This window comes from Vanellus vanellus, assembly GCF_965231255.1.
Source record: "Vanellus vanellus genome assembly, chromosome: 11".
NCBI lineage: Eukaryota > Metazoa > Chordata > Aves > Charadriiformes > Charadriidae > Vanellus > Vanellus vanellus.
In genome coordinates this window covers 22,247,766-22,273,261 of record NC_138916.1, presented here as the reverse complement: position 1 = coordinate 22,273,261, position 25,496 = coordinate 22,247,766, and the positions used below count along the sequence as shown (strand labels likewise).

General features: G+C 45.2%; 1 protein-coding gene across 1 annotated transcript; it reads left to right on the top strand.

Moving 5' to 3' along the window:
• The first annotated feature begins 562 nt into the window (after positions 1-562).
• Positions 563-25,294, top strand: DPP8 (dipeptidyl peptidase 8). Its single transcript, XM_082489099.1, has 20 exons — positions 563-635; positions 2,035-2,304; positions 3,892-4,004; positions 4,964-5,137; positions 6,030-6,198; positions 7,432-7,542; positions 7,929-8,057; positions 10,068-10,129; positions 11,178-11,278; positions 12,409-12,586; positions 13,807-13,966; positions 16,163-16,242; positions 17,406-17,558; positions 18,186-18,321; positions 19,101-19,246; positions 20,088-20,234; positions 20,987-21,139; positions 23,254-23,396; positions 24,109-24,220; positions 24,818-25,294. Exons 2-20 carry the CDS (start codon positions 2,046-2,048, stop codon positions 24,938-24,940), a joined length of 2,649 nt encoding a protein of 882 aa, XP_082345225.1. The 5' UTR covers positions 563-635; positions 2,035-2,045; the 3' UTR covers positions 24,941-25,294.
• The last annotated feature ends 202 nt before the right edge of the window (positions 25,295-25,496 follow it).

Below are 25,496 nucleotides of genomic sequence, written 5' to 3'. Positions count from 1 at the left end.
CGTCAGGTCCATGCATGACCTGGGACTTCAGCTTGGGCACACATTTAGGAGGGGGCACCTGCAGCAAAATTATTTTTTCTGGTTTATAGTGGATCAAAAAAGACTTTGCTTTACAAAAAGTGGCTTTGCTTTTCAAAGGGAAATTCAAATGTATAGAAACGTTTGGCTGGGGACTCACTGCAGTGGAGCCCATGGGTCCCCTGGGCTGAACACGTTATTAGTAGCTGGGGATATCTTTTTTCCCTGTGGGAAGCGTGTCAGTCTGGAAGTGCTTTTTTTGAGGAAAAAAAGGCCGATTTTTGAAACTGAAGGATCCTCGTGCATGGGGGTTTGCATTGCCCGACCCCCGTGCAAGCGACAGAGTGTGTGTCCCGGGTCCCCGTGTAGCGGGCAGCGTGCCTGTCCCTGTCCGCGGGGGGTGTTGCACGTCCCACCCTCAGGCTCCGCGCAGCCCGGTCCTCCCGGCCGCCAGGCGGCGCCCTCGCCCGTGCCCCGCGGTGCCCGGCGCGGCTGGCGCCGCTTCCTCCCCGCCTGCAGGGGGCGCTGCCCCGCCTGGCGCGGCCCGGCGGCCCCTCCTGGCGGAAGCGGAAGCGGCCCGGCGGGGCGGCTGGGCAGTATCGCCGCCGCGGAGCGCCGTGAGTACCGGGGTGGGTGAGGACCCTCCTGGGGACCGGGGTTCCCGGGGAAAGTGGCCTCCCGGCAGCGGGACTGCCGCCTCCTCCGTCCTCTGGGGACCTGCTGTTAACCTCTGGGGTGAGAGGAGGAGAGGGCTTGCCCCGGGGCGGCCTGGCTTTCCGCCCCCGGACAAGCCTGCCCGCTGCCCCCGGCGGTGGACGGCCCCTCCTGGGGTCTGCCCGCTTCCCCCGACCTCCCCCTCCGGCGCGCCCTGCGGTTGTGAGACGTCCTACGGTGTTGTAGTGCCGGAGGGTCCCCTGAGCTGGTGTGAAGGATGGGGCGGCCTCTCTTCGTTGGCTGCAGGAAGGTGGAAATAAAATGCTGTACGGGGCAGAAGGTGGCTGTGGTAGAGATCCTGCAGTGATCTCTGAGGAGGCAGATCCTCACGTTACCCTGGGCTAACATCACCTTGAGGGGTGGCAGTTATCCCTCTTGTTTTCTCCTTAAAGTCTGCTGCTTTTCGATTTTTATCTCTTTTCTTGAGGGGGGAGTGTGAGAAGTAGATCGGGTTAAGACATACCAGCATCTGGGTGTAGGTGGGGAAAAGAATTTTTTTTCTTCATTGGAATTCTGCAGAGTAGGTGAGAGTTTTCTGATTCAGGTTTGAAGTCTCATTCTCAGTTTCTAACACTGAGCAGAGCACTGTTCTGTGGATGGGTTTGGACTCTCCTTCCAGTTTTACAGGGCTGTTTAACTTGTGCCTTGGTTTTGTGTTGTAAATAGCTCAGATGAAAGACCTGTGTTTGTTGTGTTTCTGTTGTCAAAGGTGGAACCAAAGTTTTAATCCAGACTTGCCCTGCTTTGCTTTTAGCAGATTGTGTTAAAATGGGTTTGGTCCCATTTGGACCCAAGGTGTCTCAGCTGCTGTGTAGAGAAGCAGGAGAGGCAGTCTGTGGGGGAGCTTTGTCTTGGGCAGCTGTGCTGCGCAAGTCTGTTTATTGAGACTCCATGGTCCTTTCATGGACAATGGGAATGATTTATTTAGTCCATATTTATGTTTTTGTTTGGCTCAGGCCACCGACCTCTGCACTAGTGGTGTGCAGGACAGTTCTGCAGCCTTTCCATTCATATATAGAAAAAAATCTCTCCTTTTGAGGATTGACAATCCTTACACCTTGGTCTTTCCGGTAATAAACTATGTGGCAGGAGTTTATAGCTTGGATCCTTTTGGAGCTGCCATCAGATCTGGGATTTACAGTGGAAAGACTCTGTTTCCTCTTGCCAGACATCTGGGGTGGTAATTCCAGCTCAGATATACTTTGTAAAACATAGCTGGCTGCAGGAAGAGATATCTGCTAAATTCAGGAGGATAAGACTTACGCTGCAGATAAATCAACCTCTGCTATTCTGTTCTTCCAGAAACATGCAACATGGCAGCAGCCATGGAAACTGAACAGCCGGGCCTTGAAATCTTTGAAACTGCGGGCCATGAGGAGCAGGTCCAGAGAGAGGAGCAGCCAAAACTGGAACCTTTCTATGTAGAGAGACATTCCTGGAGCCAGCTTCGGAAACTGCTCACAGATACACGGAAGTATCATGGGTACATGATGGCAAAAGCCCCTCATGACTTCATGTTTGTGAAGAAAAATGATCCTGAAGGACCTCATTCCGATAGGATCTACTATCTGGGTAAGCTTGCTGCGACAGCCTGTACCTCTACTAAACAGTCACTGCAGAGGCTGTTTGGGTTTGGCTGTTCTTGGGAGCTAGATATTTCTGGCAGTTAAATCAGAATGCTTTTCAAGCTAGACTGGCTGGTCAAATGTCATGATCATGATTGCAATGTCTCTTTAAAACTTGCGATGTAATCTCCCACAGAAATGGTGTGGTTGGAGGTGACCCATTAGGCCTGTTGGAGCTGGAAAAGAACTGTGAAGTGTCCTTTGGGGTATGTTCCCTAGCTGGGAGGACAGGTTAAGTCTGTTTGGTTGGTTTTCTGTCACTCCAAGTATGATATCCCCTCTCCAAAAGCTATGTCAGTTTGATCTCCTTTCTCTTACTTACAGCTAGTGGGTAGAACATTTTTTTCCTTCGAAGTTTCCTTCCAAAACAGAGATTATAAATAGAATTTTGAAAGTCCTTTGTGCCTCAGCTACTGATGGAGTAGGTTTTCCAGGGATTCTGGAGGGAATAAATAGCAGCGCAGGGTGGGGGCAGCTTAAAGAGTAAATGTTTTTCTCAACGTTTTTGGTTTTGATAATGAAGAAAATGTAATGTATTGTTCTTGGCCTTAGTGCCTCTCACTTCTGTGTTGTTTCACTAATTAGTGTTTGTTTCATATATCTGCATTTTTGAATTGCAGCTGTGCTTGAAGTGATTTGCCACTGTAAGTGATGCTGTGAGCAACCTTCTGTGTGGCTTTTTGGAGCAGGCCTTGTGGCAGAAGAATGCTTTTGTTGAAAGCTGCACTAGCTGAACATAAGTCCATGAAAAACTGGGTTAGGGGGAGAAGTGAAGGCCTAGGAGCCGGAACCATGTTTTAGACCCATTGCTTGCTGCTTAGGCTAGTTGCTTAAGTTCTGATTTGTGATTCACAGAGTCTTTGCGTGTGCTGTGAAGTGATGTAGTTGAAAAGCTGTTGATCTGTCTTTTTCCCCTTTTCAGAGGATGGGAGTCATAATCCTTGAATGATGCTGGGTTCAAGCACGTTGAGGGTGGGTTGAGGCTGCCCCTGGAGCTGAGATGAGCTCTTGTTTCCTATGTGCCACTTTCTGAGCTATAGGTCAGACTTGGCCTTCCTTGTGGCACATCTGGCACCCTCTGGGCTGATCCCTATATGCCTTGGCAGGAGCTTTCAGAAATCTGTATAACAGTGAGGGAGAGGAGCAGGACAGGGATGTTCAAAGCTTCCTAAAGGTGCATTATCTTTGAAACATAAACTGCATCATGCTGTATTCCAGCCACGGGAATTAGCAGAAAGGCCTTCCTTGGTTTTAAAAGCTTATAAAATAAAAGGGCCCCCGGCCTGCAAGAAGACACAGATATGCTTCAGGCAGCATGGAGTAAGCTTGGGTGTATTTCCTTGTTCTCTGCCTTCTCCATGACTTGGATTTCTGTGAAGCAGGGAATTCCCAGAGCAAGGCTGCAGTGCAGAGACTGGCAATACTTTCTCTGGTAGGAAGGGCCTGTGAAACTGTTCCTTGGTATCCTTTGAGAGTGTTTGGATTGTTAACAGAAAGCTAATATACTTTTTTTTTCTTCTCACTTTCACAATAGCAATGTCTGGGGAGAACAGGGAGAACACGCTCTTCTACTCTGAAATCCCCAAAACCATAAACAAAGCTGCTGTCCTGTTGCTTTCCTGGAAGCCTCTTTTGGATCTTTTTCCGGTGGGTCCTGATTTCTTTCTTGCATCTTGGCAGCATAGCAAGTACACAGGCTTTGGGGTTGCTCCTATGAGCCGTCATTAAGGTTTGGAGTTTATGGTCTTAAATGTTTTAAGATTCTTCTGGTACTTGGCTAACTCTGCAGCCATCTCAAAAACGAGCATGGCTTTTTCAGCAGTGTTTCGAGTTACAGCCTTTGTGCATCATAAAAACTGTGTGTGCTGGATGATCCTCCTTTGTCAGCAGAGATTGCAAGTGCTAATTTGCATCAAATTCTCTGCTGTGAGATCCTGGGGATTGCTGAAGGAGCCTGCAGTCTCCAATAATCACTGTCTTGCAGGGGAAAGTGATGAGCCCCCCTGAGAATCAGTCAGTGGCTCTGTGACTCATGCTGGAGCAGAGGATCCCTTTCCCACTCACTGGGACGTGTGTCCCCTTTTCGCCTCTGCACTTGGCAAGCCCACACCAGTCCCACCCCGTGCACCATGGCAGGTTGGAGGAGGTGGGACAAACCCCATGTGAAATTAGGTGTGTGTTTTCCCATGTTATTTCCTGAGGCTGTCAGCCAGACCTAAAATTCATGCTGTGCTCTCCTCCCACCAGACCAGTCACCGTGTATCTCTGCGAAAGTTCGCAAAAAGTCTCCTGCTCATTCTCAGAATATCAGACTGAAGGTCTGTTCTTTCTTTTACCAGTGGATATTGGAAATAATGCCAGCCTTGCTATGGGAGAAGTGGCTATCAGGTTTATAGTTGTGTAGGATCTGTTCATGGCCTGCACCTACAAGTGCTGATGGCAGAGGCACAAGCAGGAGCGGGCTTCTAGCCGCCAGCAGGATTCTGGAGGAGGAGGGTGTCTGCACAGCCATCTGCTCCTGGAAGCTTGGCACGCAGAGATGCTCTGACAGTATGGTAAGACATGCAGAGCAGAGGGGTTGATTCTGCTTCTCTGCCCATATTCAGGCCATCCTGGACTATGGGATGTACTCTCGCGAAGAGGAGTTGCTGCGGGAGAGGAAGCGAATTGGCACCATTGGGATTGCCTCTTATGATTACCACCGAGAAAGTGGCACCTTTCTGTTTCAGGCTGGGAGTGGAATTTATCATGTAAAAGATGGAGGCCCTCATGGATTCACTGTGAGTTTACTCTTCTCCTGTCTCACTGCAGTACTTTGCTCTGGCTAGAAGCTCTTGGCTTGGAGTGAAAGCAAAAGAGTGTGATTATCAGTTATTGCTGCACTAGCATGGCAAGTAGCCTTCATAACCCTTGAAACGTGGAGGAGTCTTCCGTAGGGATGCATTTTCATGGTTGTAGAAACTCAGATGGAGAATTACAAGAGTGGTAGAAGCCATAGCAGCAAGGCAGGACACCAGATTTTGTTGATTTTTCATAAGCAGCTATGCCAATAAAAAGCCACACAAAGGCTCCATGCTCTTTCATGTATTCAGAAGTCACATCAGAAGCAGCTTTTGTTCCCAAGCTGTGGTTTGGAGATCGCTGTTCAGCAGTCAATGCTGTATGTGTTACAAGATTTGGCTGTGTAATTTTCAGAACAAGCAGCGTTTACTCGGCTGGTACTGAAGCTGGACTTCAAAGCTGAAATACTTTCTTATTATTATAACAAATGCCTGATGTCTGTCTAACCCTGTTGTCAGGGGGAATTTACTGTACTCTGAGTTGCTTTTGGAGGACAAGATTGTGTGTTCTGCAAGCTGTTTTTAAGAGTGTGCCAGGCTTCTCTAGATAAATTGCTTTCTGACTTGTGGCTAATCCTCAGCACTGCTGAATGAGGCCCTGGTGGGACCTGTGCAATGATTGTAGAAGCACAACTTTCCCTATAAAATATCTGCATGGTATTTTTCTGTGTTTAAAATTGATAAGATTCCTCTGTTGTAAACCTGTGTATTTGAAGTCGGTGTCCACACCACTGTGGTCTTAGAGAGACCTGATAATCCAGTTTAGTTTCTGTAAGTGTCCATGTGTTATCATTGCTTACTGTGCTTTTTTTTTTTTTTTTCTTTCAAACAGCAACAGCCTTTAAGACCTATTCTTGTAGAGACCAGTTGTCCAAATATCCGTATGGATCCCAAGCTGTGTCCTGCTGATCCAAATTGGATTGCATTTATCCATAGCAATGACATCTGGATATCTAATATAGAAACTAGAGAAGAACGGAGGCTAACGTTTGTGCACAATGGTAACGCATCCTGAATTAAAATCTCTGCACCTCCTCTGCACTTGTTCTTGCTAGACTGAATTAAGCAATGGCAGTAGGGGTTCTTCTGAAATCTGGGGGAATGGACACTGTTTCCACCTTGTTTGTCACATTCTATGTGTTTCTTCTAGTGCAAATATTGTGGGATGATTCTTTTCGCTGCACTGTGGAACCTGGCAGAGTTATTTGTTGAATACATATGGAAGGGCTCTTCTCCTCCTGAAACACAGAACATTCCTTTTTACTGGAACAGCCTTTTTTGTGTGGAGGAGCTGTGGGTGGAATAGAGCTGGAGGAAAGTTTCTGTCAGGGAAATCAGGCTGCAGGCCTTTCAGAAACAATATATGACAGTTTCTGAATAACACTGTGGCTTCTGCTGGCCCCTCGTACTCAGTAACTTAGGTCCTTGCTTTTTACCCTCTCCAAATCTGTTTTAGGCATGTATCCTAGAGGAATGAAAATAGGAAATTGTGGATAAAACACTTCAAAAATTGATTTTGTTTTGTAATTAAATCATACTTTGTATTTCAACTATATAAATTAAATTTTAGTTAAATTAAAATTTCTGACACTTTATAATAATGCATTATCTTTATTTAAAAGTTAAATATTGAAATATTATGTAAGTACATTAAAAATAAACTGTAGCAATGACTCCTTCTCAGATGATAATTATTTATGGAGTGCTGCTAAGTTACCTCCAGGGTAACAGGAAAAATATTGAAGCCCTATGGATATGTCATCATGTTGAGATGTTATGTAAGTCTGTTACTTTTAGTTTGTACAGTGAATGAAATACTGATGCTTTCATTTTTCTGAATGTTAATATTTTCCATTTCAGTTGTTCCAAAAGGTTTGTTTGGTTTTTTTTCTCTGATTTTCTTAAAAGTTGTGGTTCCATTTCACTGAGCTCAGGTAGAGAGAACATTTTATTTCTTTGAATAGTACATAGAAAACTGAGAGACTAATTGGGTAGGAGTAAGAAGGGTGGATGGCTTTGCTTTCCTAAAAGAAGTTGCCATGTCAGAGAGGAATAGATCCTCCCTAAGTAAATCAACAGAGCAGGGCGGAAGCAGAAAACAAATCTGCTGAGAAGTCAGATTTATTATCGTGTAATTGTTCCCGGGGGGTGAACTTGGGCCATGTTTAGGATAATGCAGAACTGGTTTGATCCTGCAGTACAGAATGAACTAATTCTTTTGTGTCTTTTTTTAGAGCTGGCCAGTGTTGAGGAGGATCCAAAATCTGCTGGCGTGGCTACTTTCGTGCTGCAAGAGGAATTTGACAGATACACTGGCTACTGGTGGAGCCCAAAGGCGCAGCCAAGTAAGTGTGGTGGATCCAGTGTGTCTGACAGGCACAAGTAGTGTCCCCCTGCACTGTGCTGTCGAGTGCAGAGGGGTTATTTTTTCTGTTACTTGTCTTTATGCACGATATGAACCTTATACTCTTAGCTCCTTTTGAACTATCTGCAGCAGTGGGCATGTTACATTAGCCTTGTGAGCACATGTTACTGGGGGAAGAAACCTTCTCACAACAGTAGTAGGAGTTGTAAGAGTCTCGGAGTGTTTTCTGTAATGAAACATGAATGCCAGACTTTGGTGGATTTTTCTTCATCCTTCCAACCTGCTTGTGCTCCTGAGAGAATATTGACGTCTGCAATAACTGATAATGAAAGCTGTTCTGACCAGGAAATGTTAATTCATTTACAGCACTGAACGGGGGTAAAGTTCTTCGAATTCTTTATGAAGAAAACGATGAATCAGAGGTGGAGATTATTCATGTCACATCGCCCATGCTGGAGACAAGAAGAACAGATTCCTTCCGGTACCCCAAAACTGGTGAGACCCTGATACCTTACATCTCTGTTTCTGGGAGACACATATTTTATGTGCCTGACAGCAGTGACACTCCTAGCTTAGAGCAGGGGGTTGTTGGAAAGGTGATGTGTAGTCTTTGAAATGGTGTCCAGGTGGTGGAAATGTGTTTGGGGAAACTGCTTCTGAGGAGGTTAGATTAGTCACTGGTGACTGCTGGTATTCCAGCCATGTGGTTACTATTAGCTCTGAGTCTGGGCGTCTCAGGAGTTGGCGGAAACCCTATCTGATTGTCACTCTTTTGGAGTTGCTGTCTCAGATCCTGGCAGATCTGAGTTGTTGAGGAGTTGATTCTCATTACAGACCTGTGTCTGAGGGAATAGCTGCAGAATTATGGCCTTTTGATTTTTTTTTTTTTTTCAGGAGGGTTTCTGTTTAGCTGCTGGCAGTGCCCTGGTAGTTCAAGTTCTGAAGGACTCTGGTCCCCGTGATTGCTCTTGGACTTTGAACAATGAACTCGGCATGCTTACAGCCTACCAGTAAAACCCCTGTTGTCATATTTTCAAACAGTAAATGATCTGGAGGCTTCAGCAGTAGAGGGGTGATGCAGGCTTGAAGCATAAGTGGAGTGCTATAAGCATAAGGGAAGCAGGACTTACGCAGACCTGCTGGGGTCTGATTCACTGGCATGTGTCAGGTGTATGGGGCAAATTTGAACAGTCTGACCCTTGTTCTTCTGAGATTTCCCTGCTGTTAGAGCAGGGCATGTTGCTCAGAGATAATGGTGGGTCACTTTATTTCCTCACTCCTGCAAAACTCATTTTTTGGAAAAATATCTCCTGTTTAGCTGGCCTTCCCAAGCTGCAGAATTCATTTAGATCTCACGTATTCTCTGGTCCACTGGGAAAAGTTTTCTGCTTATGATCCTGATTTACTGCTTGTTTCAAGGAAGAAGAAAGGCTCAGTGTTAGCCTGGGAAAAGAGTGATGACTTCTCATGTTTTTTCGGCGCTTGTGTATACCCAGATTTCTAAGGGTATTTTGTCGTAGCTTTGTTCAATGCTAAGCTTCAGCAGTTCAGGAAAATGAGCCAATGAAAGCCCAAATCCCCTTTAAAAAAAAACCTTGGGTTTTAATCTCCAGGCCTTAGCTTCCAGTCTAAGCTGCAGGGGCAAGAGCCCTTTTCTGTGGATTGTTATGAGGGCAAAGCTTGAGGTAGTGGAGAAAATTCTTCCCAGGCAGAAGGTAAGTACTTAAACAGGCCAGCACTGTGGCCCGAGGCAAGTCATTTCACCTCAGAGCATCATTTTTTGTATGTAAACTGAGTTGCTGAAGTGGGAGTACATCGTAGCAGCGTTAAGACTATTCAGCATACATGGAATTTGCCACATATGTCTTCCTGTGGATCAACTGGCAGCGGCTTTATTCTTTATAGCCCGCCTTTGCTGTGGAGCAGGCCCTGACATTTAGGACTGCAGGTGCTATGCAGCAGGATGAGTTGCTGCTTTGTGCAGGCTTTGTGTAAAGAGTTAACTTTAGATTTGCAGTGTTCAACACAAATATGTAGCTTTGTTATCTTAATGGCACTCGTCATGGCAATAGGTTTTTAAGAGTGATTTGTTCTAATTTTCAAAGATGCTTTTTAGCACTGGATCCCTTTTTATACATGACCTCAAGAATACCAGCCAAACAGTAAACCAAAAATTGCTTTGCCACCCTGATCACTCCTGAGCATTTACTTCCAACCAGTACGTGCATCCTTTGACTGTGGGAGAGAAGACTGACTGTGACAGTAGCACGGCTCTTGATCAGATCTGTTTGCAGGATTATATCCACTGAGTCTGCCTCGTGTTTGCACTCTTTTCCCTGCCTCGTTCTGTGCTATCTCTCACTTGTGCAAGTAGGCTATTTGATCAAAGAGCATTCTGCTGTTTGCCTTTTCCAGTTCTGCATAACACCACAATAATCTACAGTTCAAGTCTGCCCTCTTGGAAGCAAACAATTGGTGCCTGACTGCTAACATCTGTTTTTATAGGTACAGCAAATCCAAAGGTCACTTTCAAGATATCTGAAGTGACTATCAATGCGGAAGGCAGAGTAAGTTCTATGTTCTGCTTGTTTTCCAAACAAATATAATTTCTGTGATTCTTTTTTGGTACAATTCATTTTCCAGTTCAGTACAAATAAATGTTCTTGGTTGTCATAGCTTAATGGCTTCTCTGGAGGTGGTGCACTTGGCTCATTCCTGTGCAGATACTTGGTGTCTGTGTGTGCAGCAGTATTTCTCAAGGCTGTGCTTTCCTTCCCTACCACTGGTTTATGACCTCAGCTGCAGAGCAGAATATTTTAGGTGTGGATGGTTAGACCTTCTTATGTGACAGATCTCTTGATTGGCTGCAGATATTGGGAAAATTTGATTGCAAAGAGAATATATCACCTTACAAAAGTGTGAACATATGGAAAGAGATGAACTTGGCTTTCGCCCTGGGATTTTTTAACAGGTGTAGAAATTTCCATAGCTCAGTCCAAGATCTTTGGACAGTTGAGAAATTAATCTTACCAAACAGATACAGTAACATCCATACATTATTGGGATTCTGTCTACTCTTGAGCTACTTCAGCCATCAACAGTCAGCTGCTGGGATAGCAATGCTGACGTCAGCCAGCAAAGGCAGGGAAAGCTGTCACAACCCTTGGGGTACCACTGTGACTTGTCCCCAGTCCCAGCAGGGACAGAGTGCAGAACTGCATATCATGAATTAGAACCATGTTGATAACTGGATGTCATGCAAGATGTTCCACATTTACCAATGAAAACCCCTTACAAAATAGCTCGGTACAAATCACCTCCCCTCTACAGGGGGAAACTGAGTGTTCCAGTCACTTGTCTGAGATGAGCAATGGATTTGTGAGCAGCATCGAGATTTCTCAAGTCCCAGCCCTGGGTGTGCTGGTAGCGTGCAGCTCTCCTACTATGCTGATGTCTGGCTAGAGACGGGGTTGAATCCCCTGTGTTGCAAAGGCTGAACAATCTAAATTGCATGAGCTGCACAGAAGAACTCTTCTGTGTCCAGACTCTCGTCGTGCATGAAAACTGGTTGTGGGGGTTCATCTCAGTGTCACTGAATTGCTGCTTTGTCAACAGATTGCAGATGTTGTGGATAAAGAGCTAGTTCAGCCGTTCGAGATCCTCTTTGAAGGAGTAGAGTACATTGCTAGAGCTGGGTGGACGCCAGAAGGAAAATAGTGCGTATGTTAATCCTGTCTCTGCTTAGAGGGTTTGGGGCAATACAGTTAGAAGCAGAATGTAGTGGTCTCTTGTCTTCTTCAAGCTTAAGCCTGCTTTGATTTTTACATTGCTGCAAACTTGTTTGTGCAAAGGGGACAATTTTTCCAAAAACCAAAACAGAGTCCTCCTTGTCTCTTTCTCTGGTACCTGGCCCTACTGCTTTGGTATTGGGCACTCACAGCCTTTGATGTATGTGTCCTCTCAGCATCCCGGTGAGAGAGAGTGCAGTGCTATTGTCCCCATTTTACAGATGGGGAACTGAAGCCCAGAGAGGCTAAGTGACTTGCCATGGTCACGCAGGAAGTCTGTGGCTGAGGAGAGAAATGAGCCCAGGTCCCCCAGGCCCTAGGCTAGCGCCCTAACCACTGGACCATCCTTGCTGACCAGACTTACTGATCAGAAAACCTGCTGTAAGTGCTACTCACATTTGCATGTCATTTTTAACCCTGTAGATGATGTAGTACAGTGTTTCTAACTCACCAGAAGCTTCTCCAGAATTGCACTTCTCCAGTTCTTTAATCTAAAGATGGCTTTCACCTTTTTAGTTTATTTTCGCTCACGGCCCCCTGACATGTGGAAGAAATGCAGGGATGCTTTTGCTCCATTATCTTGCTTTTTGTGGGATTATTGTTAGAACTACATGTAAAGTCATCAGAAGTATGGCAGGGTCTGCTGCCAGTCCATTTAGGTGCCATGTATTATTCTCTGCCAGGTACAGATTTAAAACAGTATTTTCACAAGTATCCTGACATTTCAATTTAAATTTTTCTGCTTCATTATTCCCTCTGATTTTTTTCTCTTCTCTTTCTCCCCTAAAGCACAATTAAAATCTGGGAGAATAGAATTAATTAAGCTTTTGAACCGGCAGTGCTTATGCAAAAGTGAAATGAAGTGAAATGAGTTCTTGGGTTGTGGAAGAGATTTGTTTATGTGGGTGAAATTTTACATGTGGCTTTGTGCTTAATCTGAAGTTGAACATTCTTGACTCCCTCAAAATGCCTACTGCTAATGAGCGTCTGTCGATTTTCAGACCTGTCTAATACTCATGGTTGCATGTTATTTTCTCTAATATCTGTCTCCTCAACAGCATCTGGTCCATCTTACTGGATCGCTCCCAAACTCGTCTTCAGATAGTCTTGATCCCTCCTGCATTATTCATCCCCACAGAAGATGATGCAATGGAAAGACAGAAACTTATCGATGCTGTACCAGATTCTGTTACACCTTTCATTATTTATGAAGAAACAACAGACATCTGGATAAACGTAAGAATTTGAATTTCAGCCTTCTCTGACAGTTTGTTGTTCGAGACGCTGTTTGTAGCACTTGAGCAATGTTGGTATTACTGTGCTGCTTAGGAGAACATTTGCATTGTGCAAGTTCTGCGCATATTCTGTGCTTCCTGCTGTAGAGAGTTCACAGTATGTACAGAACAGAGAGATTTCCAGGGCAGCCCCTTGCCTGCAGTGTTAGCCACTGACACCCTCCAGCTCCTTGGTGCCAGTTGTTCACCAGCAGCAGTGCCAAGAGGTGAAGTATTCTTCAGCCAACAAAGGTGTATCTAGGTAATGCTGGGTGAAAAAGTCCCAAGAGTCTGCTAATAGTCACTGAAAACCTTCCTTAACTATGTATGGTCTGGCGAAATATGTAGTGTTCTCGGAGGTATGCCCTAGGGCCTGTGCTGTGAGACTGGACACTGGTGTGCCAGGTTAATGCTGTAAAAATGAGTGCTGTTCACGTTTCTGCAGATAAACATCGAAGTCTCTAAAATGATATCCCGTTGGAGGTGTGCCAGGGTGCAGGAAGCCCTGGGAACATCACTGTCAGGTAGTTGGATCTTTCAGCGGAGAGCATTTGCACAAAGCCTTCCAGCAAGTGCTCTCTGTCATACCATGTTTTCTCCTTAGTAATAGTGTGTGTGGTTTCAGGATGGTACAGTGAGTTATCCCTTCTCCATTATTTTTACTGGCTGGAGTGTTTTTTGACTGGCAGCTCATACTGTACAGATAAATGCTCCTGAGTCCCTCAAAAGATTGTCCATTGAAGCAAGAGTTGGTGTCTTCACGAGTGGGAAGATGATGTCAGCTCATCTTTCTTTAAATAACCCTTCACCTGTGGGCTTCTAGACAGCACCAGACAGAGGAGGCCACTGAACTCTTGCTTCTCTGGGTGGCTCTCATGGTCTCTGCAGAGCTGGACCCCCCTCTGTATTGAAGCTAGAAAGGCAGGTGCAGAAAAACTTAGTTTGGTGACCAGAAGTTAGAGTTAAACTAGCAAAAAGCCTGGTGCTGTGCAGCACATGTGGCCACTGTCTGCAGACACCCCCTGGCTCATAAGCATAACTGGTTCTCCCAGTAAGGGACAGTGCTGCACCCTGCTAGTGTGAACTGTTTTCTGTGTGTTGAGCAGTAAGAGGAACTTACTGTGTGTGACTTCTGTGTCAAAGCCCCGCTGATAACAGTAATTCACTGCTCTGTCTCCACAGATCCATGATATCTTCTATGTTTTCCCTCAAACCCATGAAGATGAGATAGAGTTCATTTTTGCCTCTGAGTGTAAAACAGGATTCCGGCACCTATACAAAGTCATCTCAGTTTTGAAGGAGAGCAAGTATAAACGGTCGTGTGGAGGCCTCCCTGCTCCAAGTAGGTGAAATTATTCTTTTGCTTTAATTGGACATTTGCTGCTGACTAGTGAGGAAATATATGTCCTTCCAGGTGACAGGAATTATGGTCTTATTGGAAACTCCTGCTATTGTCCAGGAAAGCACTTCACTGTGCAGTCATTCCTCATGAAATTGTACAAGAGTTATTCTGTATTCAGCATGCCTTAGTTTTAACTCTGAATCTTCCTCATGGACAAGAGGGAAGAGTTTAAAAAAATCAGATGGGAAACAAGCTCCCTGTGATACTGTGAAATGCACTTATTTGGCTTTTCTTTGTCAACGTTGGGACTGTTTGTGTGCTGGCTTTGCCAGAGGTTAATCATTATAGCAATAACATGGCTACCTCCAGTACACAGGGTCCAACGTATCTAATAGATGCACATTGGTTTGGGACTTGATTTTGCAAGTAAAACCAACATAGTCCTTGTCAGCCTTTACAAGCAGATCAGTAGCAGAGAGGTTGACAAAGAGCACGGTTTGAACACACTGTAAAAGGGTCTGTAGAGGGCCTACCTGTCTGAGTGGCCCACACGTTAGTCACTTTAAAAAGAATGTGTGCTTAGCAGCAAAACCTATGATATGACAACTATTCAGAGAATTCATCTCTGCTCTTAAGAACAATCATGGTATTGCTGTATAGACAGAGATGTCAGTAGGAGAAAATTACTGGCAGCTGTTGCAAATGGAAATGCAGGAGGAGTCATTTCAAACAAAAATATTCAAGGACCATGTGCTTCTGAGCTGAAGTCAAAGTTTGGTCTTGCTCAGATGCATGATATAGCTGTGTGCAAAGCTCCTGGAGTGGTTTTTCCACAGTGTGTGTTCTTTAATATACAGTTTCATGCTGTGATACTTAATTTACTTGGTGCATGTTGATCTCTGCATGCACAAAAAATACAACTAATTTTACTAGAGGTCCTAGTTTCATGCAGCTAGGTTATTTTAATTCCCAGGTAGCATTATATCCTGGTTGATAAGATTTCTCTGAATGCATCTGACTTCTTTTTCTTGCTAAATCTTCCTCGTTCTAAGGGAAATGAAACCATCTTATAAAAGCAGAGTTGTTCCCCACCCTTTTCCAAAATTTTGCACTGTTTGAACCTGAGATTCCCTTTGCACACCCATTTTTCAGTATAAAACCTCTGTTTCTGTGCAAGTGATAAAATCAAAGAATGGTTTAGGTTGGAAGGGACCTTAAAGATCATTTAGTTCCAACCCCTCTGCCATGGGTAGAGACACCTTCCTCTAGACCAGGTTACTTAAAGCCCCATCCAGCCTGGTCTTGAACACCTCCAGGGATGGGACATCTACAGCTTCTCTGAGCAACCTGTTCCAGTGCCTCACCACCCTCAGAGTAAAGAATTTCTTCTTGATATCTAATCTAAATGTACCCTCTTCCAGTTTGAAGCCATTCCCCCTCGTCCTATCACTACATGCCCTTGTAAAAAGTCCTTCCCCAGCTTTCCTGTAGGCGCCCATCAGATACTGGAAGGGGCTATAATGTCTCCCTGAAACCTTCTCTTCTCCAGGCTGAACAACCCCAACTCTCTCAGCCTGTCTTCATGGGAGAGGTGCTCCTGCCCTCTGATTGTCTTTGTGGCCCTCCTCTGGCCCCTCTCCAACCTCTCCACATCCTCCTTGTGCTGGGGACTTCAGAGCTGGATGCAGTACTCCACGTGGGGTCTCATGAGAGCAGAGGGGCAGAATCCCCTCCCTTGCCCTGCTAGCCACGCTTCTTTTGATGCAGCCCAGGATGTATTTGGCTTTGTGGGCTGCCAGCGCATGCTGCTGGCTCATGTTGAGTTTCTCATCAGCCAACACCCCCAAGTCGTCCTCAGGGCTGCTCTCTATCCGTTCTCTGCCCAGCCTGTATTTATGCTTGGATTTGTACTTTGTACTGTATTTGCACTTAAAGAAATAAAAAGAAGACAAGCATGCTGTCTAGGCCTCAGGTTGAATCCTGTGAATTCTTTGACATACATTTCACAGAATTTTAAATAGTACTAGCCCTGACATTTGTCTGTGGAGCTGGCAGAGGTCTTGGTCTTCTGTGAAAGCAGGTTGCTCTTGGGTTTAGTCTAGTAAAAAAACTTTGAAGGAACAAGTAGTATTGCGACCATATGTTTTGTAAAATGTAAAAGTGTAAAATTTCTGTCTGTATGTTGATTATTTGTAGGTGACTTCAAGTGCCCCATCAAAGAGGAGATAGCGATTACCAGTGGAGAATGGGAAGTGCTTGGCAGACACGGATCCAATGTAAGTCTCTGCTGTTGCTGCATGGATATCCTGCAAGCAACACGCACTGCAGGGAGATGATGGCTGAGGCCTTGCAAATCAGTACGTGTTGCAATAATGAGTCTGTGCTGCCTGAGAAGAGTGGACCTTTCCACTCCCCGGTATTGAGTTTGAGCATATCTATCGTATGGGTTTTTTTGGTCTACAGTGTGCTTTCATCCTTCTCTACCTCTTGATACACTATCTGGACCAGAGGTTGTGGTTTTGGCAGTGTGGGATAGCAACACAGGCAACAACACAGGCTTTCTTTTGCTACATGTTCCTGTGTGGATCCTTGTCAACAAGGAGTTTTCCCCACTAAGTTCAAGGCTTAAAGAGAAGGGAGCAAAAACACTGCGAGGCAACAGTGAGGAAACTCCATGTTTCTTGAGCAGCAAGATGTCATGGTGGTGTCCAGCTGCTGGCCTGGATGCATGAGATATTTGTTGGAGGGATCAGCATGAACGTATTAGCCCTGTCTCTTTTTAACTAGAATAAACGATGTTTGTGGTCCATGTAGCCTGGGGGCTTGCATGAGGAGGGGAGGGAATGCTTCCTAAGCTGCTTGCTCTGAGCTGGGTGAATTCTTTGGTCATTTGAATCAAATAGCAGTTCAAGGAGAAATGTTTGACTGGTTTGGACCTTGTAAAGGTCTTTGAAATCCTTCCTAAGTGGTAATTAGAAATGAAGTTGGGGAATGAGGTGTGCAAGTTTGAATCAGTTCTGCTATTTGTAGGGACAACTGAGGAATATTTAACATGGCAGAGGTTTACAGTCAGCTGCTGCCTGGATTTCCTTCTGGGGTCATTTATATCACATGTGATTTGGAAAAGGGTCAGAAGAGCGGGGAGGTGACAAAGAATAGGGGACAGGGTTATTTGGTGTAGCAAACAGTAGGAGAGTCTGAGAAGAGTAAAAGACTTGCAATGGAGAGATGAGCAACAAGGTGTGAAGTGCAAGTCATAACTGACAGTTGTGGACAGTAGGAGCAGTCATTTGGCTTATTCCTTGCAGATTGTTGGGTTACAACTCAGCTTTATAGAAGTGGGGCAGGGGGAACCAGGGGGGAGACTTGGAGGCGGCAGAACTGGGTATCGTTTTGCCAAGAAACAATATTGAGGGATGTGTTGTTTTGTTTTTGACAGATCTATGTTGATGAAGTCAAAAAACTGGTGTACTTTCAAGGCACAAAAGACTCACCTTTAGAGCATCATTTGTACGTTGTTAACTACGAGAATCCTGGAGAAGTAAAGCGGCTGACAGAACGCGGTTATTCTCACGCCTGCTGCGTCAGCCAGGTACCTGTCTGCCTATGGGGCCCTGTGTAGGCAGGGCTGGCTGGGTGTGCTGTGGCTTGTCACCAGTCTTATCCTTCATCGGTCAGCAGATAAGGCTGTATTTGAATATAACAAAAGTAGATTTTACACTGTGTTGTGTGTATGTTGTACAGTGAGTGCATAAACCCACCCTGGAAACCAGATTTGACCTCCCAGTTCAGTTGCTCTTCAGCTCACTTCAGGCAAAAGGATGAATTGTTTGAAACTGAGCCTGGCTTTTTTTGGCTGAAGTGGGCTATGGAGCAATCACCAGAGGACGTGAGCCTGCGGCAGCGTTGGGTGGGGTTCCAGGCATCTGGGGCAGTAGCCTGTTCAGCTGGGAATGCTTTACTCAGAAGATGTGTGACAAGGTCCTCATGCCGCTGTTGGTTTTGCAGGTGTATTTTTGGCTTTGTAATCTTAATATCTGAGCCTTGCTAAGGACTGTAGCTTGTCAGAGTCTACCTGCTGTTATCAAAAGAGCATAGACTTCCTGGTTTACTTTGGTCTGTAAGCATCTTCTGAAAGATCTAAATGCAGAAAGAGATGATCACTTTTGCTTGTGCCTCCGCACTGGGGATTTCAAGGTCATGTTCTTTTTCTTCCTAGGATTGTGACATGTTCATCAGCAAGTATAGTAATCAGAAGAACCCACACTGTGTGTCACTTTACCGGCTGACAGGACCTGAAGATGATGCAGCTCACAGGACGAAGGAATTCTGGGCTACTATTTTAGATTCAGCAGGTAATGATGTGGATGAGGAACTGGCAAAGTACAACCAGGATCCCAGAATGAAAGATATCCCAGAATATGCTGGCTTGACATTTGCTGTTGTGGGTGACTAGATTTGTCTCATGCTTGTGTGAGGAGTTGTTGGAAGCATAGGAGCGACATTTTCAGCTCAGCAACAAATGGGTATAAACTGGTCATGAAGGAATTTAGAGTGGAAATTACCAAGTTTCTGCTGCCAGAGCCAGTAGAAACTGTAGAAAGCCAGTTTTAGCATCGGGGAAGCGGTTTAAGTGCATTCATTTACTCTGTGCTATATGCCTGCTAATGAGCATGCTTCTGGGGAGGGGCATACACTTCTTTAATAGTTGTGTGCTGCTGCCTGCTCATGTCTTCGTGAGACAGCTCTTGGGCTTTTAGTTTTCCATTGCATTCCTGTTCCCTGTCATCTCTCCTTCCCTAAGACATACCCTGTATCCTGTGCTTTCCATTTATTAATGTAGTGAGTCCTAAGTGGGGTTAGGATGGGATGGGATACCTGCAATGTCAGTGTCAGGGAAGAAGAGTTACTACTGTTCAGAGGAGGGCAGGGATGGGAACGTGATAGAACTGAGAAAGCACCCCTGGGGCTGGGGCATTCCCATTCTCTGCCTGGTCCCAGCCATGTGCACTGGAAAGCATGGGAGACCTCCACTGAGATTGCAGTGAGATTGGTGATGGGGCAGGGCTGGAGCACAGCTGTGTTATTCATCCATTCCCTGTTAAACCAGTCTCTCTGTTCCCTCTTGTGACAGGCCCTCTTCCTGATTACATTCCCCCAGAAGTCTTCTCCTTCGAGAGCTCCACGGGGTTTACGCTTTATGGAATGATGTACAAACCTCACAATCTGCAACCTGGAAAGAAGTACCCCACTGTGCTCTTCATCTATGGAGGGCCTCAGGTGAGTGCAGCACGTTGGTGAGCAGTGGGGCAGGCTGGCCTGGACCGCTCCACTGCTCTCCTGTATCAACAGTTCCTGCTCTGTGCTCAGGGTAGTGTGCAGTATTTTGCCTGTTTGGTGAGTAGCTGCTCGGCTGAAGGTGCTGTAAGCAGTCATGATTTCCAGGTGATAGGTCAAGGCACTGCCACTTGTCTGAGAACAGGTATGGAGTAGCAGAGCTGGAACTGGGAGAAAGGGGAGTGCAGATAGTCTCCATTCCCTGTTCTCCCTGTAGGGTCTCCTGTTCTTTGTTTCCACTTCCCCCATCTGTATGTGAGGGGAGCTTTCTGTTAGCACTGACCATTACTGGTGTGTGCTTAGGAGGGTTTGCTCCCCTGTCACCCTTCTCCCACTGATGAAAACAAGGCGAGCCCCTTAGCCCTGCTTTGGTTCCCCCAACTCTGCTGCGCCCTGCTATGGTCCAAGGCAGCTGGATTGAGACTTGGTGAAGGGAAAGATTTTTCTCCTGGGAAAGAACAGAGAGAGTGGAGAGCAGAGCTGCGGGCTCGGGGCTGAGGTGTGCAGTCAGCAGCTGCCCCTCTTGCTCTGTGCCCATTGGTACTGCAGTGGAGCTCAGTTCAGCTCTTCATATCTGTGACCCAGAATGGCTTGTTACTGGGGGAAGAGAGTTTATTTGATAGCAGACCATAAGCAGGGAGTAGGGATCTTGAAAACTTTACATTATAAAAATGTATAAAAACATTTAAAGGAAGGTAAATATAAATAAAATCTGAAATGGGATTAATGGGTGACCTCTGGATTCCATTACATATGTGATTGTGTCATTGCTCTTCTATTGCAGGTACAGCTAGTGAACAATCGGTTTAAAGGAATCAAGTATTTCCGTTTGAACACTTTGGCCTCTTTAGGCTACTGTGTTGTTGTCATTGACAACAGAGGGTCCTGCCACCGAGGGCTGAAGTTTGAAGGAGCCTTTAAATACAAAATGGTGAGTGGAGCTCTAAGTCTGGGTCTTCATTTTCCGGCAGAGACAGACTTGAGTCCCAGTGTTATCTGAGCTGAAGCACTGCTTTGGCACAGATGCCCAGCGTTGTATGTGTGATGCTGCCTAGGTTTGGGGAGGGGAACTCTGCATAATTGAGCAGTGTGGATCTGAGGGAGGAAAGGCACTCAATGTGGAAAAGATATAATGTCAGGGTTTGAGGTTGTGAACCAACTCCAGCTTGGCAGCCATAACACAGGGTGGTTCATAAGGGGTCTCTGACTCTCACCAGATATGCTTTGCTGCTCACATGAAGCAGGATAGTTTCATTCACAGTGTGGGGTTACTATTTAGGGCAGTTTCTCTGTCAGGCTGGAGAGGGTGAGTGTGTTTGGCCTGTGTCAGGCTCTGCTGGCTTTGCACTGTAGCTGTCTGTGTGTTGGGAATGGCGTTTTCATGCGCAGAGCTAGAATGCAGCCTTGCTTTTGTAACAGTGAAAACTGAAAAATCTTACTTGTCCCCACGCACAGAGTCAAATGAAGAAAGAGATAGTTAAGTGGTGGGTTAGCATGTATTTATTGTCTTATGGGGGAAACAGGTCGTCTTTCTGTAACATGCCTAGCACAGTGGAGTGCTGGTGCGTGGTTGGGTGCTGCACAAACAGAAGCAGCAAAGGTCTGAAGGTGGTTACCTTTGGAAATCCTGAGAAAACTTTTGTCCAGAACTAACAAAACTTACTTTTTTCTCTCCCCTCCCAGGGACAAATAGAAATTGATGACCAGGTGGAAGGGCTGCAGTATTTAGCATCGCAGTATGACTTCATTGATTTGGATCGTGTTGGCATTCATGGCTGGTCCTATGGAGGCTACCTCTCTCTTATGGCTTTAATGCAGAGGTCAGATATCTTCAGGGTATGTTCATACATTGAGTACTTATTCTGGTGGTTCAGACAGAATTTTTCCCTTAATCGTGTAACCTCCCTTGGGTGTTCAAAGCACAAAGACTTTGAGCTCACTCTAGACAAGTGAGGACACAGTGTTCTGGCTGTTTTCTTCAAGACTCTTCTATTTGGGTGACTTCAGAGAGAAGTTGCTTTTCTAGCAAACATTTCTTCCATGGTATTTCTAATTAAGCTTCCATTATTTTTTGATACTTCACAGACAGCACATCTGAAAATTATTCACTCTTTAAGGCCTAGTGCTTGCTAACAAGCCACAGTACCTTTTAAAACCAGCAATCAATGGGTATTGCAAGAGCAGTTATAAGTTGTTTTGTGCCTTGGGTTGTCTCCTCAGTTCTGTCCACTTGTGTTTCTGTGTGAAGCATGGGGATGAGATGCTCTTTCTCTGTAAGCCTATTGTCACTGTTAGGCTCTGAGAGGCATCTGGGACTGGTACGCACATTGAGTCTGTACTGGTATGGTTATGGAACTCAGCTTTTCTGAGACAGTGATACCAGTATAGCCCCAATAATTAATACTAACAGAGATTCCTCAAATCAGAAAATTGTATGTGTGCAATTAAATGCTGCACTTTCCTACCTCTCCACACAAATTTGCAGGTTTTCTCCCCAGGAGAGTGTGGTGTTCTTAATTGAGTATTTGAGTATTGAGTATTTGAGTGCCCCAAAGAGCATGGTGTGACTGCACCATCAGTGTGCTTGCTTCCCCCAGCTCCAAATGAGCCAGACATAATCTCGACCTGATGTGAAGGTACAGTGTTGTCCATGAGGTTTCCTGCACTAATGTGAGCAGGGTCCTTTTGGGCAGAACATGCTTGCCATCCAAGAAGCCTGGCATATAAGAGGAGTGTGGGGCTGTTCAGGTAGGCCAGTTTTACCAGAATATCTGAGAGTCTGTTCTGAGCTGGGGTGAGGGGGAACAACTGTTCACCCCATTCAGCTGAGCACAGAAGGATATTCCCTCTCTAGAACTGTGTAAGAGAACTTTAAACTGTTGGACTGTTGAGCTTGCAATAACTTAACTGTGCTGGTATAGTTATACCAATCTCAGGTCACCTATGCTGAAGGTACCTTTTATAGTCTCAGCTGTTGCCAGCTTTGTGTCAGCTGAGCTCTTTGTGCTCTGAACCCAGTAGGGGAAACGATCCTGCTGAAAACTGACACCTTCTCTTCCTCCTCCCCTCTTTCCTGCCCTGAGAGAATAGTTTCTTTGCAGGCTGATCTATTCCTAGATCAAATTGCCCATGCTGCTTTGTAGCAGTGTGTTCTGAAGCAGACAGGAGGAAAGCCTGGGGATTGAGAGAGGTACTGAAAAGAGGTTCTTGAGACTTCGTGACTTTAGACTACTATAGTAAATGGCCAGACTGCTGTTGGGCAAGTCTCAGAGACAGGGATGTGGCAAGAGCTGGATATTGCTGTTGGGATGTGTTTTGTTCTTTGTGGCTGCTCTTGCTTTGTCGAAGTCCAACCTGAATATTCCTGGGAGGTTTAATAATTATTTGTCTCAGGTTCTTATTTTTACTTTTAAAAATACCTGCCTTGCAAAGGGTTTTTTTTGGTGGGTTGGGTTTTTTTTCTCCTTGGTCTTTTTTTCCACAAGCCTCTCTGCAGACTGGTTGGTAGCTATGCAGGGTAGTTTGCTGAGTCCCAGGGAGCTATCAATCCCAGTTTCTGTTAGACATTCAAATGAACAAAAGTTTTGCAACCCGAAAGCAGAGCACTCTGTATTTTGGACAAAATCCACCTCCCTCAGGAGACCTCGCATGTGATGTGTTTAGTGTTGCTTCTGATTTGTCTGTAGGATCTGTGTAGTTTTCAGCAGCTGCCTTGTTTTCAGCATACGTAGGTTGTAGCTGAACTTTGCTGATACAGATGAACTGTGTGAGGGAGAGTGAGGCTTGCTTTTCTTTTTCCATTGCAGGCTGTGGATTGTCAACTTACCAGTGTGTTTTGGGCAATTATAGTTGCACTGGGATAGAGCCATGAGAGGGAGGGACATCCCCAGATCAGAGGGTCAGGTGTTGTCATTCCCGTCCCCATGCTGAGAGCCCTGTTGAACTTGCAGGTTGCCATTGCTGGAGCACCCGTCACGCTGTGGATTTTCTATGACACTGGTTACACAGAGCGCTACATGGGCCACCCGGATCACAACGAGCAGGGGTACTACCTAGGTTCGGTGGCGATGCAAGCTGAGAAGTTTCCTTCCGAGTAAGTTTGGTTCTGGCTCTTGCCTTCTACTTTTTCTACCAAGAAAGTTTGAGCACCACAGACATGTTTTTATCTCCCTCTTCTTGGCAATTGAGTCCTCGAATCACAAATGCTAGTATTAAATAATAATTTTTTAAAAAGACCAAACCCCAATATTAATAAACTTAATACTTGACTGAACATTTGCATAATTACAGGCCATTCCATGTAATCCCTTTTATACTGGCTGTAATCAAAGACTTTTTATGTCTGAAGAAATGACAAACGTATCTTCAATTATGATTGGCACTTTAGAGCCACATTAAGCTAGACAAAACTTAGTTGGTTGGGATGCTTTCTGCATGTTTCAAGGCTGCATCGGCACAGAGTTGTCAGCAGAGCAGGCTGAGACCACGGGCTTTCTTGCCAAAGAGCTGAAAATCAGCAAGCGTTAAGCCGTTGTATTGTTCAAGCTAAGAAATACTTCTGAGAATAAAGAATATATACAGATGGAAGCTCTGACCATGATGTGCATATGCAGGGAGAACTTTTAGGGGAGCAAAGAATAGGTTTGGGAGACACGTCCATACAGAGCCGTTTATAATAGTGAAATCGCTGTCTTCAATGCAAATATTTTTTTCTTTTGGGTGTTTTTGAAGGCATGTGTGTGGACTGAAATGACTGGCAGGTTCTGGGATGCTATCTAGAAATGTTTGTCTCTTGCTTTGCTCAGACCAAACCGTTTGCTGCTGCTACACGGATTCTTGGATGAGAATGTTCACTTTGCACACACTAGTATTTTGCTCAGCTTTTTAGTGAGAGCCGGGAAACCATACGACTTACAGGTAAGGCCAGAAGCAGGACGTAAAGGTAATGTGTCTGTCTTTGACTGAGGAGTCCAAAATTGGAACTTGTAACACGGCTGTGCTGGGCAGCTTGGAATTCTAGGATAAAACTAGTATTTGAGCCTAACATTTTTTTTAAAGGAAGATGTTATGAGTAAACAAAAAAAAAAAAAATAGGCAAATGAGCAGTTAAGGCTGCTCCGCAGGAGATCTGTGGTTTGGAGGCAGCACAGCAGTGTTCGTGCAGTGCGGAACAGGGTTGTGCATTTAATTAAACCCTGCAGGTTCTGTGCAGATGTAGCCCAGGTATCCCACACCACGCTGCAGAACTGGGAGCGTGCTGATTTACGTGATGGCTCTGGACAGGGCCTGCCTCTGTTCAGCCGGGCTGATCACCTCCAGCACAGCGCTAGCTGGATTAGAGGGTGCAGCGAGTCGTCTCCGAGTTCAGGCAATGGAGGATGGGGTGTATTAGCTCAAGTGCAGAACTAATGCAGGGAGATTACATGAACATTTTGAATGCGGCTCTGGGGACCGGTTTAAATGTTGGTGCCCACGACTCTTGTGGATACTTATGACTTTTGTTTTATATTTTAGATCTACCCTCAGGAGAGACACAGTATAAGGGTACCTGAGTCGGGAGAGCACTATGAACTCCATCTACTGTATTACCTGCAAGAGAATCTGGGCTCTCATATTGCTGCCCTGAAGGCACTGTAACTGACCTCTGCAGAACTCTGCTCCACTGGCTGCTTTTACCAAACGAGGAGATGTAGAAAACTAGAGAAAATGGGATGGAACGTTGCATTCTGGTGCCTGCCACATGTACACACACGTACACACACACGGAGACGCTTTTTTAAAAGTAAATTTGGTGCCATACAGGAAATTAAAGTATGGTGGCTTAATAACTTTAAAGCTTAAGATGTAAATAAAATCAAATGTCTGTGGTATAATGCAGTACCATGGGTGTTCTCTTGCGGGAGGAGCTGAAACTGAAAATGACATACTTCTACAGCACCAGGTCTTCACTTTTTAAAAGCATTATGACATAATTGATGTATTTTTACAGTGTGTTCCTTGGTATCTTATTACATAATACTGGATGATTTACTCACTTCACAGCAAGAGTTTACCTGAATGGTTACAACTTGTATTACATTTTAAATGCTATCATATAGCTTTTATGCTTCATGAAAGGGATGCGTCTCACTCCTTAGAAGCTGGACACAAGTTAGACACATCACCTATCTAGATGTTAATTGTTTTTTAAGAA

Coding starts and splice junctions, on each gene's coding strand:
- DPP8 (XM_082489099.1), top strand. CDS start 2,046: ATGGCAGCAGCCATGGAAACTGAACAGCCGGGCCTTGAAATCTTTGAA. Junction 17,559..18,185: donor ACGCCTGCTGCGTCAGCCAG/GTACCTGTCTGC, acceptor TTTTCTTCCTAG/GATTGTGACATGTTCATCAG. Junction 20,235..20,986: donor GAGCCTTTAAATACAAAATG/GTGAGTGGAGCT, acceptor CTCCCCTCCCAG/GGACAAATAGAAATTGATGA.